At 37.7% G+C, this 19,201-nt stretch overlaps 1 protein-coding gene across 1 annotated transcript in view; it reads left to right on the top strand.

The window, feature by feature from the left end:
- Positions 1-17,197, top strand: part of LOC125240258 (putative fatty acyl-CoA reductase CG5065) — a 34,633-nt gene extending 17,436 nt beyond the window's left edge. The window contains exons 5-14 of the mRNA XM_048148105.1: positions 4,263-4,353; positions 5,751-5,896; positions 7,802-7,911; positions 8,569-8,652; positions 10,312-10,420; positions 11,677-11,854; positions 12,844-12,914; positions 13,789-13,896; positions 15,542-15,691; positions 16,400-17,197. Of these exons, the coding sequence (XP_048004062.1) occupies positions 4,263-4,353; positions 5,751-5,896; positions 7,802-7,911; positions 8,569-8,652; positions 10,312-10,420; positions 11,677-11,854; positions 12,844-12,914; positions 13,789-13,896; positions 15,542-15,691; positions 16,400-16,514 (1,162 nt within the window). The 3' untranslated portion in view covers positions 16,515-17,197. The remainder of the gene's footprint in view (positions 1-4,262; positions 4,354-5,750; positions 5,897-7,801; positions 7,912-8,568; positions 8,653-10,311; positions 10,421-11,676; positions 11,855-12,843; positions 12,915-13,788; positions 13,897-15,541; positions 15,692-16,399) is intronic.
- Positions 17,198-19,201: the final 2,004 nt, after the last annotated feature.

Here is a 19,201-nt window from a genome sequence, read left to right as displayed (position 1 = left end):
TCGTACCCTGCCATCACGTTTTTGAATAGAAAGTATGCGAAATATATAATTTTCACATATAATTAAAATTTTCATAAGTTGGCATTAACGTGACACATCGAGGCCAACACATATTTTTTCTATAAATATAATACTTTTTTAAAAAATAAATAAAGAAGACCGTTTTCTACTGTACCCTGCCTTGTCACAACGCGACACTGCTCAAGTTTTCGCTCTATAGATTATTAAATTGCAGTTTTATGATAATAAAATATCGTTTTTTGTAGAGAATAGACTACTATATTCTTAAATATACGTTGCACGGGATGTTTCGATTACTTTTGAACACTAATTTTCACCTTCAAAGTTTGTCCAGCGATATTTTCTCCATATCCTGTGCGTCCGCGGTATTGCACCTCACTCACACACAGAAAGTCTTATTGAGGCCCTAATATACGTAAAACACGTAGCCAGTATGGTTCTAGCCGCCGGTGTAAAGGTTTGTGTGTGAGGTGCTGCGGTCTTGTGGTTAGAAGTTTTCAAAGTGTGACGTTCGGAGTTTGTAACAGGTATGTCCACTTTATTCTGGTATGATTATTTTAAAATATTAATACGGCAGTTTTTTTACCAATAACATTTTAATGTTGTATTGAAGTATAACGATGTATATTAAAATTATGACAGTTGTATTATCAACAGTTTCGGAGATAATATCTAGTTAATCGGATTTTCACTACACCCTGTGTAACTTTATCCTGCCATCACTCTGCAGGGTAAAGTGACTGTTGACAGGATAAAGAAACACAAGTAAAAAAAAAGCTATTTTGACATGGTTTTTACTAACTTGCAATGTATGTATGTATGTATGTTTGTATGTATGTTGAGGTCAAATCTTGCAATTTGAAGCAGAAATATTCAACCGACTGAGCTGAAATTTTGTATACACGCTGCGGATGACGTTCGCATATAAGCGCCGATATGGGGCATTGGGTCCTTCGATATTGGGCAATAGTCTGCTCAGCACCGAAGCAGTCCCGACGAGGCTAGGAACCAATTTGATAAAATGTTCCTCGGAGTACCAATTTTGGTTTGAATTTAAGCCCAAGTACTTAATTTGGGGCGTAAGAGGGACCGCCTCACCGCCAATAGGCAAGGCAACATCCCTATCGCTCTTGCATATAGGCATTACAGAACCAGATTGCATTTCGATCGGCGTATAGCGTCAACGATTATCATTTTGGCTAGGTCGGCAGCAATCACTTTCTTCGGGCAGAAGCCAACCTTTCCTTCGAAAACCACGTCATCGGTCGTGGCAAGTAACACCGCAAGCCCAAACAAATTAATGCGCCTAACTGTGAGCTCAGTTGCCACTGTGGCTCTCCTTATTATCCTGGTACTTTCTTCCCCTCACGGCTACTATTGTGTCATCGGCATAACAAATGGTGATCATGCGGAGAAGTTGGACTACTCTGATAGCCAAGTCAAAGCCAATGCTCCAGAGCAGGCGCCCAGTACCGACCCCTGTGGAAAACTGTGGGTAGGTTATGATTATTATGAATATGCATGTGGGTAAAAAGAAGAATAAAGAAGTCAGTCTTGATTTGAGCACGTAGTCTCATTGACCTGTCCCTATACGTTTATATGGCGCAGCCGGTAGGAACACCACACTCCATTCTTCTTTCTAGGCATCTTCCTCCTGATTCATTGAGCAGTACTGCAAGGTAATGCCCTATGGTGAATGATGATCTTCAAATAGAAAGGCGCATCGTGGAAGTAATGCGCCTATTTTATTACCACATAAGGAAGAAAGCCGAAGTAATTGGCAATGTCAAGAGATACTGCGATAGCTCCCTGCCTTTCCTCTGCTACCAGACCGCTGTATTTATGCAACGCATCAATTGCGTCTATCGCTCCTCCCAGAACCCGATCTCTGATGTTTGGGCACGTGTCTTTCAAAATGCGTGCACAGCAGTAGATGAGACTTACGATGATGCGCTCAACATCGTGCCAGTTTCATCTAGGAGGGCATTGGGACGGTATCCTAAGGGACAGTCAGCTGGACTACCCTTTTTTCGAAAGGCACAGTCTGCCCACCTTTCAACGAAAATTTATACCCTCTCGGAGGCAGTCGTCAATGTGGCCACGTAATCTACTTCCAAGATGTTTAAAGAGCCAAGGCACACCGTCCGGCCCTAGAGTGGCCCTCATTTTAAATACTGACCTCATTATCTCGACATCTGTTACCAAGGAGACATCAAGGAGACGAACCAACTCTTCCACTGGGGCAGCCACTGCAGGCATTACATGCACAAGTACAACTCACATTGTGAATCATGATATGTGCTTTGTTGTTTTACAAGACTGTGATTGTAGGTACTTATTTATTTATTCTTTATTGCACATAAAAAAGTACAAAATGGTGTACATAATGCCTTAAGGCATTCTCTACCAGTCAAACACTGCAGGCATCGTGACTGAAAATAATAATCAGATATCACTTACTGTACTTCAACTGTTTTGAATAAAAAATAATGGATATTGTTTAAAAAAATACTTTTTTTTGCTTTTGTTTCTACTTAAAGAAAAAAAATTGAATCCTAACGAAATCATAATAGTCGATATACGTTGAATTATTAGTGGTAAACTTGTTTTTTTATTCAAACTCTCTTTATCCTGCCACGTTTTCCCTGCTACCCTGTCTATTCACTTTCTCCTGTATGTCTAAAATTTCAACTCGCTATAAGTTCTACGTTTTTACGACTATTTCGTTCCCTCCTGCAAATTCCGTATCATTGATGCACTCAAAAACATATTTAAATCCAAAAAGGTACAAAAAACCATTTTCATTTTTAGGGTTCCGTAGTCAACTAGGAACCCTTATAGTTTCGCCATGTCTGTCTGTCCGTCCGTCCGTCCGTCCGTCCGTCCGTCCGTCCGTCCGTCCGTCCGTCCGTCCGTCCGCGGATAATCTCAGTAACCGTTAGCACTAGAAAGCTGAAATTTGGTACCAATATGTATATGAATCACGCCGACAAAGTGCAAAAATAAAAAATGGATAAAAATGTTTTATTAGGGTACCCCCCGTACATGTAAAGTGGGGGCTGAAATTTTTTTTCATTCCAACCCCAACGTGTGATATATTGTTGGATAGGTATTTAAAAATGAATAAGGGTTTGCTAAGATCGTTTTTTGATAATATTTATATTTTCGGAAATAATCGCTCCTAAAGGAAAAAAAAGTGCGTCCCCCCCCTCTAACTTTTGAACCATATGTTTAAAAAATATGAAAAAAATCACAAAAGTAGAACTTCATAAATACTTTCTAGGAAAATTGTTTTGAACTTGATAGGTTCAGTAGTTTTTGAGAAAAATATGGAAAACTACGGAACCCTACACTGAGCGTGGCCCGACACGCTCTTGGCCGGTTTTTTTTCATTCACTTTACCCTGACGGTGCCACTTTTTTGAGAACGAACCAGTAAGGTTAAAATTATTAAAAAAAATATATATTATGTGATGTAACTAAAAATTTATGGTTTTCGTAATTTTTCCTTTATCTATGCTATAAGACGTTGCTTCGTACCAAATTTCAAGATTCTGAGTTCACGGGAAGCACCCTGTAGGTTTTGATTCCCTTGCAAGTGTCGAAAATTTGCGGCATAAACGGCTGTATCTTTTGATTGCGTTGGCTTAGAAGTTTGATTTTTTCACAGCTTCAAGGGACAGTAGACCTGAGTAAATGATATAAATTTCAGCTTCATACCTCCACGCGTTCCTGAGAAAAAGGGTCTTGACAGACGGACGGACGGACGGACAGACGGACAACAAAGTGATCCTATAAGGGTTCCGTTTTTTCCTTTTGAGGTACGGAACCCTAAAAAGAGGACTTTGCCGGCCTTGGCCTGCAAGGTTGTATGAAATTCCATTATCTATCAATCGTCCTAGCCGCACCTGCAACGTCATACTTCGCTGCCAATTATAAGGCACATAACATCAATATTTCATACCATGTTTGAGAAAAAGAAATAAACATATATAAAATACGAACACCTCACAATACCGCAGACACATTTGACACACAATCATTCATCTGACAATGAATATGATGTGCTTGCAAACACATCACATTCTGGTGCCCATGACAGAAACGAGTTCAATTAAGGGATGCTAAAAAAGGTTGTGATTTTGCGGTTTTAGTACATTTTTGGGCACAAATGGAACACTAAGTTTGACAATTCTGTCTACGCGTTCGGGACAGTCTGTATCGAAATGATATTTTTCACAGATTCGACGACCCTCTCACATTTGCTTGCAAGTTGAATTTGCAGGGGACGAAAGAAATTGTTGATTTGGCGAGGGACATCACCGATTTAAAGGTTAGTTTTTAACACCCGTCTGTATATGTGTGTGTCTGTCAGTGGCATCGTAGCTCCCGAACGGATGAACCAATTTAGATTTTTTTAAAGTTTGATGAAAATCGTTCCACTTATATATAAAATATAAAATTTTAATTAGTCAGCAACGAGCATGTGATACCCAATATACCCATAGAGTTGCTTAATATAGGTAGACTACAGTAATTAAACTTATTTTTTGTAGCTAAGAGTGGCACAGAAACTTTAGCACTTCCATGGTCTGGCGCAGTCGGTAGTGACCCTGCCTGCTACGCCGCGGTCCCGGGTTCGAATCCCGGTAAGGGCATTTATCTGTGTGATGAGCACAGATATTTGTTCCTGAGTCATGGATGTTTTCTACGTATATAAGTATTTGTATATTATATATATCGTTGTCTGAGTACCCGCAACACAAGCCTTTTTGAGGTTACCGTGGGTTCTCAGTCAATCTGTGTACACTGAGAGAAAATACAACCAGTTTTCATGTTCGTTCAACAAGTTTTTTGGTTAAAATAGCGCCTACGTGCTCTTTGGTTCAAACAACAAGCTACTTATCATTTGAATCGGCAATATAATATTTGAATCAACAAGTCGATTTTATAAAAACAACCTGACACATATTGTTTTAAACATACGTTTGGCTGATTCAAACGGATAAACCGCAACAAGTCGAACTTGTTAAATTCACAATGCAAATTTCTCTGTGTAAGAATGTCCTATAATATTTATTTATTTATGTGCTCTGTCTTCCTTATATCTGGTACTATGTTTTTAGGGTTCCGTAGTCAACTAGGAACAGTAGGAACCCTTATAGTTTCGCCATGTCTGTCTGTCCGTCCGTCCGTCCGTCCGCGGATAATCTCAGTAACCGTTAGCACTAGAAAGCTGAAATTTGGTACCAATATGTATATTAATCACGCCAACAAAGTGCAAAAATAAAAAGTGGAAAAAAATGTTTCGTTAGGGCACCCCCCCTACATGTAAAGTGGGGGCTGATATTTTTTTTCATTCCAACCCCAACGTGTGATATATCGTTGGATAGGTATTAAGAAATGAATAAGGGTTTACTAATATCGTTTTTTGATAATATTAACAGTTTCGGAAATAATCGCTCCTAAAGGAAATAAAAGTGCGTCCCCCCCCCCTCTAACTTTTGAACCATATGTTTAAAAAATATGAAAAAAATCACAAAAGTAGAACTTTATAAATACTTTCTAGGAAAATTGTTTTGAACTCGATAGGTTCAGTAGTTTTTGAGAAAAATACGGAAAACTACGGAACCCTACACTGAGCGTGGCCCGACACGCTCTTGGCCGGTTTTTTACATTAGCTTACAAGTTTATTTTTACAAATTTCTAATAAAATCCACACATTTCCAGGCCCTAGTCCATGTATCTACCTCTTACTCTAACACGAACAGAGACCCAATCGAGGAGGTCATGTATCCCCCCCACGCTGACTGGAGAGATACACTCAAGGTCTGCCAGACTATAGATGAACATACCCTGAGGATCGTGACACCAAAGTAAGTGAAAAAATCTTAAAAGTAAAGTAGGTATCATTTTAAAATGGTACCCTCTGATAGAGATACCCTCAAGGTCTGCCAGACTATAAATGAACATACCTGACACCGAAGTAACTGAAAAAAATCTTAAAAGTAAAGTAGGTACCATTTTTAGAAGGCGGTAACCCTTTGTTGACTGGAGTACTCTCAAAAGTCCCAAAGTCTGCCAGACTATAGATGAACATACCCTGCGGATTGTTACACCAAAGTAAGGTAAACGTCCCAATGGATGACACTGACCCAATGTATGACTATTTCACAGTTTATTTAATAAAATAAGAAAACGGTTAACGGTATAAACAAGATACAGGACTTAATCGATCGTCAGCGTTATCTATGAATTTTGTTTTGAATTTGTGAATGATAAGTTTAATAATTTTTATTCTGTGGGGTAGTTTTTGCAAGGAGGTGCATCTAGCTGGTTGTGCGTCGTAATTTTTACTAAGGGTCCCCCCACATCTAGCGTCTCGCGAGCGTCGCGTCGGGCCAACTGTATGGAAAAAGACGCCGCGTCGACGCGACGTCGACGCGGCGTCAGGCTTTGCCCATATAGTTGGCCCGACGCGACGCTCGCGAGACGCTAGATGTGGGGGGACCCTAAATCTGTTAAGAAACTGCATTTGAAAAGTGGAAATAAAAACCAGGATTTTGAAGTTACTGGTAAAACATCATTATAAACTGTTAGATGATACATTAAACAATTGATTTAGTAAATTGAAAGTAGCTTATTTTACTTACTTTAGTATTTTAAAGACATGTCATTCACTGGAACAAATTTTTAGATTTTACTAGTGTATGACACCCGCGTCATTCATTGGCACAAAATGTAATTTCACAAGTTTTTATTTTGACAATAAATTAAGGAAGTATAACATACGTATAATATACCCTGTAAAAATAAATGTTCTATCTATCACGTGAGTAGTGTCTGACATGGGTGTCATACACTGTTTTACTATGGATATAGAGTGAATGACAGGTACGTATTTACATGTCATTCATTAGGTCTAAAGTATAGTGTCATACACTGGTTACAGATATAGATAAATAAAAGTAAAAATGCCTCCAAACTCTAAAAATATAGTTTAGATGACGTATTAAAGGCATTAGACGAAGTATCGAGAGGGATAGCTGTTGCTACAGCAGCTAATAATTACGGAATTAAGCGAAAAAAATTTTTGAAGTAAAGTTGGTACCATTTTAAAATGGTACCCTGATATCATTTGTTGACTGAAATACTCTCAAAAACTACGAGAATATAGATGAACATACTCTGAGGATTGTGACACCAACGTAAGTGCAAAAAATCTTTTCCCCCCACTAGCTCGGAAACACGTATTTTATCGTTTAATACCAGCGGGTAATAACGCATTTTATTCACTAGTGGGTAAAGTAATTTGACCTTGAATATAGTCTAATTAACTGCTTTAAAATTGATAAAAGTAGGTGAATCTAGTAATGAAGATGATTTACCACCTGTGGAACTACTGGAAGCAGTGATAAACGCATTTTTTTCGTTGTAGTTTCCTCGCTATAGTGAGGGGAAAAGTTTTGTGTTACACTCGGGTGCAAATGTATTTTACTTCTCGTGTATTGAAAAACTCGCTAAGTTCAGGATTCTATTCTCGAACCACTCGCTTCGCTCGTGGTTCAACTATAGAACCCTATCACTTGCTCGTTTTTCAATTCCACACTCGGCGTTAAAATACAACTTTGCCCCCCTGTATAACAAATAACTATAAAAGTAAAGTAGGTACCATTTTAAAATGGCACGGTACCTTTTGTTAGCTGAAGTAAATATATGTATATCGTCGCATATGTAATTAGTATTGTAGTAAACCAAATGTTCTCATGTAACTTCCCCAGGTACCTTGGTGAGCTGCCAAATACCTACGTATTCTCGAAGCAACTGGCCGAGCATGTTGTCTACGAGCAAAAAGGACAGCTGCCTGCCGTCATCATTAGACCTTCCATTGGTAAAACATCTATCTCTTTCTTATTACCATCGTAGGAAAGAGACGTAAGATCAGAGACAATTTAGAAAAAAAAACAAATCGATAAGTACCATTAAGTAGTTATCCAGATATTTATTAACCCGCGACGTAAAAACGACGGGGTGTTATAAGTTTGACGTGTCTGTCTGTCTGTTTGTCTGTCTGTATGTCTGTCGGTCTGTCTGTTTGTCTGTCTGTCTGTGTCTGTGTCTGTCTGTGGCATCGTAGCTCCCGAACGGATGAACCGATTTAGATTTAGTTTTTTTTGTCCCCCGACGCAAAAACGACGGGGTGTTATAAGTTTGACGTGTCTGTCTGTCTGTCTGTCTGTCTGTTTGTCTGTCTGTCTGTGTCTGTGTCTGTCTGTGGCATCGTAGCTCCCGAACGGATGAACCGATTTAGATTTAGTTTTTTTTGTCCCCCGACGCAAAAACGACGGGGTGTTATAAGTTTGACGTGTCTGTCTGTCTGTCTGTCTGTTTGTCTGTCTGTCTGTGTGTGTGTCTGTCTGTGGCATCGTAGCTCTCGAACGGATGAACCGATTTAGATTTAGTTTTTTTTTGTCTAAAATTTGAGTTAGTCAGAAGTGATCTTAGCAATGTCGGGGGTTTTTCAAAATTTTATTTTTATTGTTTTCAGTGATTTCGAGTGTGTCAGAGCCGATGCCAGGTTGGATTGAAAACTTCAATGGACCAGTCGGGATCCTTGTGGCCTGCGGAAAAGGTACCACCATAGAGTATATTGAATAGTATGGTACCACTTTTACTAATTCTTTTTTTTTTTTATGGGATAGGAGGCAAACGAGCAGACAGGTCGCCTGATGGTAAGCGATCACCGCCGCCCATGGACACCCAAAACACCAGAGGTGTTGGAGGTGCGTTGCCGGCCTTTAAGATGGGTGTACGCTCTTTTCTTGAAGATTTGAAGGTCGTATCGGTCCGGAAATACCGCAGGCGACAATTCATTCCACAGTTTAGCTGTGCGGGGCAGGAAGTTTCTGGAGAAACGCACAGTTGAGGACTGCCAGCCATCTAGATAATTCAATTTAAGAGCAAGGCTCTTGTCGGTGCAGCTTTATGAAGTTGTCTCCACTTTGGTCGATCCGAAGCCAGCCTTTTAGTGTCCTGATACGACACGGCCCTTATAAATAAATAATAAATAAATATTGTAGGACGTTCTTACACAGCTTGACTGAGCCCCACGGTAAGCTCAAGAAGGCTTTTATTGTGGGTACTCAGACAACGATATACGGAGTGGGGCCTGTAGTAACCAAGGTGAAGAATTGAACTGTAGGCTATTCTCCTTATACTGATCAACATTTGTTCAGTGACTTTTAAAAATTATGAAGTCTTTAAATTTTTAATTTTTCATACAAAATAAATATTAGCTTCAATGTACGCCATTATTGTTGTCATTGACGTTGTCTGTCACACTTTAGACTTAACAGAATTCGCAATACATTACCTCTTAGAAAAAACTTTCAAGGGTGATAAAAATCAAAATACAAGTTATTTTTAAAAGTCGCCGAACAAATGTTGATCAGTATAAGGAGAATAGCCTAGGGTTCAATTCTTCACCTTGGTTACAGGCCCCACTCTGTATATAATATACAAATACACATATACATAGAAAACATCCATGACTCAGGAACAAATATCTGTGCTCATCACACAAATAAATGCCCTTACCGGGATTCGAACCCGGGACCGCGGCTTAGCAGGCAGGGCCACTACCCGCTAGGTCAGACCGGTCGTTAACGTGAGCTAAAGCTAGTTCTCTACATATTTGTGTGTTGGAAATTAGAATAATTATGATTTTTTATTTCCAAGCGCCTACTCTTTTTGATTATGTTTGTTTGTATTAGACCGCCTGTTGTCAGCCTCTATTTATAATCATGTGTTTTGTCTCCACTGTATCTTTTGCTAAGGTGTGCCAATAAAGAGTATTCTACCTATCTATATATCTATCTATACATACATACACACAATCACGCCTGATTCCTGTAAAGGGGTAGACAGAGCACATGAAACTACTAAAGCTTCAGTGCCACTCTTGGCAAAATAAGGGGTTGAAAGAAAACGAAACTGTGGCATTGCAGTGACAGGTTGCCAGCCTCTCGCCTACGCCACAATTTAACCCATCCTATCCTAACCTAACCTTACCTATCTATCTATCTATCTATCTATCTATCTATCTATCTATCTATCTATCTATCTATCTATCTATCTATCTATCTATCTATCTATCTATCTATCTATCTATCTATCTATCTATCTATCTATCTATCTATCCATCTATCTATCTATCTATCTATCTATCTATCCATCTATCTATCTATCTATATATCTATCTATCTACATACTCAATCCTCTTTTGTTTCAGGGATCATGCGAAGTTTGTACTCTGATCCTTCCCTGATTGCTGACTACATACCTGTCGATGTCTCCATCAAGAATATCATCGCCGCTGCTTGGGCTAGGGGGACCAAACCGTAAGCATCATGATGTGGTAGCATTTGGGCCATTTTATTTAAAGTTGTCCACCCCATCGACGTAGGGAACAAATCAGATTATTTTATTATAGTATTTTTCAGTACAGATGGTGTTTTTTTACGCACTAGTGCGAGAAGTGGTTCATTATATGCCAGGTCGAAACTTCGGAAGGCCATCTGTACTGAAAAACGTCGTACGATACACGTGCGAAAAGGAAATTCGTAACTCGTGTCGATTTAAAACACTCCCGTCGGTCGTGTTTTAATTTATCGCCACTCGTTTCGAACTTCCTTTTTTACGCACTTGTATCGTAATGTACTATTATACAATCGTGATATAATACAAAGCTTTTCAGTCGAGTCCCATGTTTAGGCCACGAAGCTTGCTGAGTGACCTAATAGTACGGTACGAGAGTGAAATAGTATTTTATACAATCGTGATATAATACAAAGCTTTTCAGTCGAGTACCATGTTTAGGCCACGAAGCTTTGCTGAGTGGCCTAATAGTACGGTACGAGAGTGAAAAGCTTAAATATATCACTATTGTATACAATACTTTTTCTACGAGTCATCGTCTTCATCATCAATGGACGGAAATATCATCATTCATGCAAGTTAAAATTTATGTTAATAGCGTCGTTCACTGTTGTATCAACATCGACTTACCTAGCAACCAATTTTTGTAATAACCGTCTCTGATTGGTCGATAACGCGATAGATTAAAAAAAATGTGTTTCAGATGCAGAAAAATTTGCCAGGTATCGCAAATTAGTACCTATAGAACTTGTATAAAGTTCTATTTTTGAATTTTTTTCAGTTAACTAATGTGAAGTGTAATGAAATATTATTATTACTTAGTGTCAAAGACTATCCAACACTGAAAAGTCAGCACTTATAGTTTAGTCTGTGGTGTCCTAATTGACAGATTAGGCCGGCAACAGACAGTCTTAATTTTCATAATCTTAAAAAATCATAATCTTATAAAATAAGATTGACTGCCTTGCCACACACATTCTTAAAATTCAAATTATTCGCAATCTGTCAGATCAATCTGAAAAAAATCATAATCTTAAAAAATAAGACTGTGTGTGGACAGTTGCGAAATTGTATGGGAATCCGTGCACTCGATCTGATTTCGTAAGATTATGATTTTTTAAGATTATGAAATTTAAGACTCTGTTGCCGGCCTTAAAGTCGACGAGTAAAAAAATGTTTTTTTTTTGCAAAAAAGCTTATTTTATTATTTATTTTACAGCCTAGAGAAAACAGACGACATTGAGATCTACAACTCCTGCGCAGGGAAGCTCAACAATATTACAATGGGGGAGCTTGTTGAGACGGGCAAGCGAATGGGGGCAGAGGTACCCCTTAACGATAGTCTGTGGATGGTTGGAGGGGCTATTACCACCTCCAAGACTATACATTACATTAAGGTAAGAAACATATCGGTTTAGCTTAACATTGGTCATTTTTTTCAAAGTTTTCCACCCCACTTTTTTTTTTGATTTGGAATTTTTTATGTGGTTTCCACTCAAAATCGTGAGCTCTTTCAATTCTAATAGGAGAAAAAAAGTGTCCCAAGGTTTGTTTTTCCATTCCGTTACCATTTTTTCATACATTTTGTATGGTGGTAACGGAATGGAAGGTTCGAAAAAATGTATGGAAATCTTAGGACATTTTTTTTCTCCTATCAAGATCGAAAGAGCTCGCGATTCTGAGTATTAATTGCGTAAAAAATACCCATGTTACAAAAAAGTGGGGTGGACAACTTTAAAAAAAAATGGCCCGCAAAACGTGAGGCATTAACTCAACATCTGAGATACTAGTACTTACCATACAGTGCGACTTCAACAGTATTATAATGGGAGAGACTCCTTAACCCGATCATTTAACAATAGTCTCTGGATGGCTGCAACTGATGGGAGTCTGGAAAAATTGTGTAATCTCTAATTTTTAAAATTATTATTATGAGCCTACCTATATTATACCACATGTAAAATGGTGCAATAAAGAATATTTACTTACTTTACTTACTTACTTACTTATATTGTGTCCCACTGCTGGGCAAAGGGCTCTCTTTTCTTCCTCCATTCTTCTCGATCTTCAGCTAAAAATGGCCAGTCTGTCAAAAAGGCGTCCAAGTTATCCCGCCCTCGCCGGCGAGATCTGCCGGATCCTCTGTTCGACTCATGGGACCCACTCCGTGGCTATCTTGGCCGACAAGTCATTCGGCATACGGTAGACATGTCCAGCCCAGTCCCACTTTAACTTGGCCGCTTTTCGAGCTATATCAATTATCCGAGGTTTTTCGTGCGTGGTGTTTCGGATTCCATCCCTTAGTTTCACACCTAATATGCTGCGCTCCATAGCTCTCATAATTTTAAAAATTACCTAATTTTATTAAAATGTCTGTTTTTTTCAGGTTTTATTTTTGCACCTTTTGCCGGCCATGTTTATCGATCTCATTTTATGGATACTCGGAAAGAAACCAATGTAAGTAAACTTATGGACTAAGGGGCCGATTTTTGAATCGCGGCCATTCGATTTCGTGAAATTCGTTCAATAATATCTTCACTACTAGCGATTTAAATTCTACTAACAGAATCGGAAACGAGTGGTCATTACCACTAGTTTTAAAATTACTAGCCGTCCTTTTTCAAAAATAGCATTACGTCGTTTTCCACAGACTTTCGAACGGCGAATTCGTGAGTTCGAATTTCAAAAATCGATCCTTAAGTTATAAATCGTTACGAATAATGCGTATTGTTTGTGAGCTACATAATACATATTCAAATAATTAAATTGTCTAGACATTTTACATAATTACTACCATCTACAGTGGCGGTTTTAGCACTACAAGTGCCCTGGGCGAGATTTCTACTGCAATTAAAACCTATGCGAAATAACCCAACTTCAAAATCAAAATTTTGAAAAAACCCTCGAGTGCAGGACTGATTTTCATGAAACATGGCTAAGAACACTCCCGATCAACTCGGCTATCAAACAAAAAAACGAAGTCACAAGCGGTTCATCCGTTCGGGAGCTACGATGCCACACACAGACACACACACACACAGGCAGACAAACAGGCAGACACGTCAAACTTATAACACCCTGCGCCCTGGGGGGTCACCCTACCGTGCCCTACCCTAAGTACCCTAACGCCGCCACTGACCATCTATATCAGAATATTAGCTCCATTTTAGTTACCATACATGTTCGGTAATAAAATCAAGAACTTTTGTAAATACTTCTAGTAGATAGAAAATTACTCTATCAGCTTACAAACCTTATAACCTATCCAGATATAGGTAAGTATACAGACTTTTTGAGAATTACTGTTAATTATAATATTATTTCTTGGCAGGTTAATAAAAGTGCAAAGGAGGATCTACATCGCGAACCTGGCTCTCCGTTATTACGTGACGAAGCAATGGACCTTTGACAACAAGAACTTCGTCAAGCTCAGATCAAAGTAAGATACTAACTAGGAAACGTATTAAATTAAGTATTTACTTCCCTAGTCAACAGATAGCAGCACCATCTCCATTCCACACACCTTGCATTTGTTCAGTTTATGCTATCCTGTCCGAAATGGCTTTAATGTTTTTACTGTTAATTATTAGTTAGCTAGCTATAGGTACATCTGGTGGTGGCAGAATAACAGCGTCCGTTGCTGGCTGTCCTTGTGGCCGCTGCGCCTCGAGGCACTCTGGCACAGACATTAGCTGAGCTCCTTACCTTTTCAATTAGTTTGTAAGCATGCCTGTGTACTTTTATAATGTACCTGTGTTCAAACTTTTGAATAAACGTCTTTATTATTATTATCTAATAAATAAAATAAATAAGTAAGAAATAAAATAAAAAATAAAAATCTCTCTCGCTACGTCATAACCCTGCAAAGGATCCATATAGGAAGTGCAAGCACACTTTGCTCGCCCATAGATTTGTCACATCACACCAATGGACTTGATATAGCTTTTTCTTTGGTATAAGAGATGTTTTGGTTAAAGGGACCTCATTGTCGACGGCACCATAGAAGAATAAATAAGGGAAGAGTTGTAACTCCATCAGTAAATACGGGTTATTTGTATAGGCATAGTTAAGTGACATCTAGCGACGACCACGTGTCAGTCGCGCGTCAACTAGCGTAAAGTTTACAACTTATATTACAAGCAGAAGGAATTGAAAACAGATAGATAGATAGATTGGCGTTAATTCTCACTTTCGGGGCATACATCAGCAATTCCCGAATAGTTTGTACATTTGGATCACGTCTCCGATTTTGATAAAAATTGGTAGGCTGATAGAGTCCATGATGCTGAGCAAGATCCACTTAGGTTTCCCAAAATGTCCTAGGTTGTTTGTATGAAACTTTCCTTTTTCGTTACCGAAAATATATAGAAATCTGGTAACAAAAAAAGGAAGGTTTCATACAAACAACCTTGGACATTTTTGGAAACCTAGAGGATCTTGCTCAGCACCAAGACTCCAGCCTACCAAATTTTATCAAAATCGGAGACGTGATCCAAATGTACAAACTATTCGGGAATTGCTCAAATATAGGTCAAAAGTGACACAACGCCATCTACAAGTATAATCGAAAGTTACAAGACATTTTTTTGTGGCGCCATCTATGTGTGGTGTTGTGTATGCGCGTTCTTAGGCGGTCGCATTTTAATGTATGGCATGGAATGATCTTCTTATATTTCATTTCATTTCATTTTTATTCAGTAACAATATACATTGTATTCGAATGTCTATAATATAACCCTTATTAACAATACACTATATTACAATAAATATAATTATATTACTTACTTACTACTAAATTACATTTTCAGTACAGATGGTGTTTTTTTACGCACTAGAGTGCGAGAAGTGGTTCATTATATGCCAGGACGAAACTTCGGAGGCTCATCTGTACTGAAAAACGTCGTACGGTACACGTGCGAAAAGGAAATTCGTAACTCGTGTCGATTTAAAACACTCCCTTCGGTCGTGTTTTAATTTATCGCCACTCGTTTCGAACTTCCTTTTTTACGCACTTGTATCGTAATGTACTAATAAACAAGCTACTATTCGTGGGGGTTAATATACGGTTTAACCATTTGTTTCAGAATAAAAAAGGAAGACCAAGCCGAGTTCTACTATGAGGTTGAAAATGTGGATAAGTTCGACTATTTCATGCAATGCATCATCGGTGGACGGAGGTACTTGCTGAAGGAGAAAGATGAGGATCTACCTAAAGCCAGGGCTCACTACAAGAGGTACATACATACATACATACATACATACATTGACTGTAGGGGAGACCGGGATAAAACCGTAACGCTAAGGAGAAAAAATCTGTAAAAAATTGAAATGAAAATACAAGTTAAATGAAGAAATCGTGTTAATTAGAAAACTTTACACCATCCTCCTTGCGTTATTCCGGCATTTGCCACAACTCATGGGAGCCTAGGGTCCGCTTTGATAACTAATCCCAAGGTTTGGCGTAGGCACTAGTTTTACGAAAGCGCCTGCCATCTGACCTTCCAACCCGAAGGGTAGCTAGGCCTTATTGGGATTAATCCGGTTTCCTCACGATGTTTTCCTTCACCGAAAAGCGACTGGCAAATATCAAATGACATTTAGCATTTGGTGCGAGGGGTTCGAACTCGCGACCCCCGGGTCGAAATCGAAAATCGCACGCGTTTACCGCTAGGCCAGCCCTTGTTTGAAAACCTTATTAACAATACCAGCTTATCGCTAAAGAGCGATCTCTACCAGACAACCTTTGGGTAGCGGAAATAAATAAACATAATCAAAAAGAGTAGGTGCTTCGAAATAAAAAAATCATAATTATTCTAATTTCCAACACACCCATTACAATTTTTTAGGACCAGCGGTTTCGGCTGTGCGTTGATTTGTCCGTCAGTCAATCAGTTTCTTCTTTTAAATATACGTACTTAAGGTTATTGTTTTTTTTTTTTCAGGGTATACTGGCTGGACAAATTGGTGAACTGCCTATTCTACTGCTTCCTATTTTGGAAGATTGTCAATTCCAGTTATCTTCAGGAGTTCTTTCTTGGCTTCAAGGAGTTATTCTAAGATTTGAGTCATATTTGGTAATTTTGTGTTTAGTCAGTCATTAGTATATTTGGGCATTTCTGTTTTAAGATTTTTTAAGAACTGGGAAACAAGTTTTGAGGCTATTAGATGATCAATGAGAAAAATGTTTTTTTTTTTATAGGTTTGCTCCGTTTTATACATACACACAGAACGAACAATAAAATAAAAAAATGTAATATAAATTTTTAATTACAATTTTTTTGCAGTAAGATTGTAAAAATCCTATTTAGAATTTTAAATGAAAACTATATAAGTATGTAAATAATTGAAAAGTCGACATTGAAAGTTAAAATAAAAATGCCCATTTATAAAATAACTGATTTAGTTTCTAATATGCTATCAAATTAATTAAATAGCCAGAAGGAAAATTTAAAGTAATTGCATTGTATGTATAATATCTGTCTGCGAATGTATAATTAAAAATATTTATAATTTATGTATGTAATATTTAAATCTTATTAGAAATAACCTCGCATAACTAAGTTAAAAGCAACCAAATGGGAAAATGTGTAAAAATATTAACCAAAGTGACCAAAGCAAGTTACCAAAATCATGTGATCGAAATAGCCAATATTGATTATAATTAAGTAATAATATAAATAAATGAATGTACAATTTTTTTTATAACTACTTATGAATAATAAACGAAGTTTTTTGTTGAAGATTTTTTATTATTTCAAATTCTTTATTGCAAATTCCTTGGGCCTTAAGACGATACAGGAGGGGTCAATTCTCCATACAAACGCTCTCCACTATTTCCTCCCTGGTTTTTGAAGATGATTGATGATTTTTTCAACACAGATTATTATTATTTTTATCTGTGTCGGACCGTTTTGATTTTTTTGATATTATTATTTTTAAAGACGCTAGAGCCCATCAAAAATTTCCAAAAACGGTCTTATTGATTATGGCGTAAAAAAGGTGTGGTATTCAAAATTGGTAACAATTAGCCAAAAAAAAACTAAACGGTCCGACACAGATTATTTCATTGTTATTCAGATTCTCAAATTTCTTAACAATTGATTAAGTTTTCAAGGAGAAAACAGTCGAGAGTGGTACCTCGATTTTAAAGATTTTTTCGCAATATAGTAAACTAGCTTTTGCCCACGGCTTCACACGCGTTAGAAAGAGACAAAAAGTAATCTATGTCACTCTCCATCCCTTCAACTATTTATCTCCACTTAAAAAATTACGTCAATTCTTCGTTCCGTTTTGCCGTGAAAGACGGACAAACAAACAGACACAAACACTTTACCATTTATAATATTAGTATGGGTATTGATTTATTTAATAAAACAAAGTAATATATTAAATTCTTTTTATTTTTTTCAAATTACTCTGTAAACGTTACCAAATACCAATTTTACAGAATAATCGTGAACATAGGCATTTCTGTAAATTACAGTAAAATACTTATAATAATTATTATTCAGTATTAAAACATATTTAGGTATCACATTGAGTAGCTTTTTTCTCGATTTTTGCAAGTCTTTATGGGTAGCATTTGTCGAGATTAAATCTATAACTGGGCCATTTTTTTCAAAGTTGTCCACCCCACTTTTTTTGTAACATGGGTATTTTTTACGCGATTCATACTCAGAATCGCGAGGTCTTTCAATCTTGATAGGAGAAAGAAAATTTCCAAAGATTTCCAATACATTTTTTCGAACCTTCAATTTCGTTAACTGCCATACAAAACGTATGAAAAAATGGTAACGGGATGGGAAAAAAACCTTGTGACACTTTTTTTCTCCCATTAGGATTGAAAGAGCTCGCGATTCTGAGTGTAAGCCACATAAAAAAAATCCAAATCTAAAAAAAAATTGGGGTGGCCAACTTTGAAAAAATGGCCCAACTTCAACCTCTCAAAAATAGTCATTTGTTTTACAAGGGGGCAAAGTTGTCTAACCGCCAACCAATATTACCTGAGCAAGCAAAAGATTTCAATATTGAACCGCGAGCGTACCCAGTGGGTCAGAATGTGGAATCTTGAGCGTTGCGAGGCCAAAAGTTTTACAAATTATGCCACCGAGTGAAACAAAAAAATTTCACCACACCAACACGAGGAAAATATGAACTACAAAACATTAAATCATATTTATCATGATTTTTTGAGATAGGAGGCAAACGAGCAGACTAATGTTAAGTGATCACTGCCGCCCATGGACACCCGAAACACCAGAAGTGTTGGAGGTGCGTTGCCGGCCTTTACGATTCAATTTATTGTTTTCTAGCTTTTGCCCGCGGCTTTGCTCGCGTTAGAAAGAGACAAAAAGTAGCCTATGTCACTCTCCATCCCTTCCACTATCTCCACTTAAAAAAATCACGTTAATTTGTCGCTCGGTTTTGCCGCAAAAAGGCGGACAAACAAACAGACACACACACACACTTCCCATTAGGATGTTTCTAAGTCATGATTTAAACGTCAATTCTTCCAGCCAGAGCAAGGTAACATTTTTCATTCGAATTACTTTGCTCTCTTGTGGATAAAATGCTACTTAAAAATGCCTTTACCAGTTGGTGTGGTGAGTTGAAGTCGACCAGTCTCCAACAAATGCTATATCACCTAACTACATAGTTATTATTTACTATACAATCACCTTAAAATATAAAACACTTTGTATTTAATCGATTAAAATACTATTAAACAGTTATTCTTTTGCATT

This window comes from Leguminivora glycinivorella, chromosome 27 (genome assembly GCF_023078275.1).
Source record: "Leguminivora glycinivorella isolate SPB_JAAS2020 chromosome 27, LegGlyc_1.1, whole genome shotgun sequence".
NCBI classification, from domain to species: domain Eukaryota; kingdom Metazoa; phylum Arthropoda; class Insecta; order Lepidoptera; family Tortricidae; genus Leguminivora; species Leguminivora glycinivorella.
The sequence above is the reverse complement of the archived record's forward strand: the minus strand, read 5'-3'. Positions and strand labels throughout refer to the sequence as shown.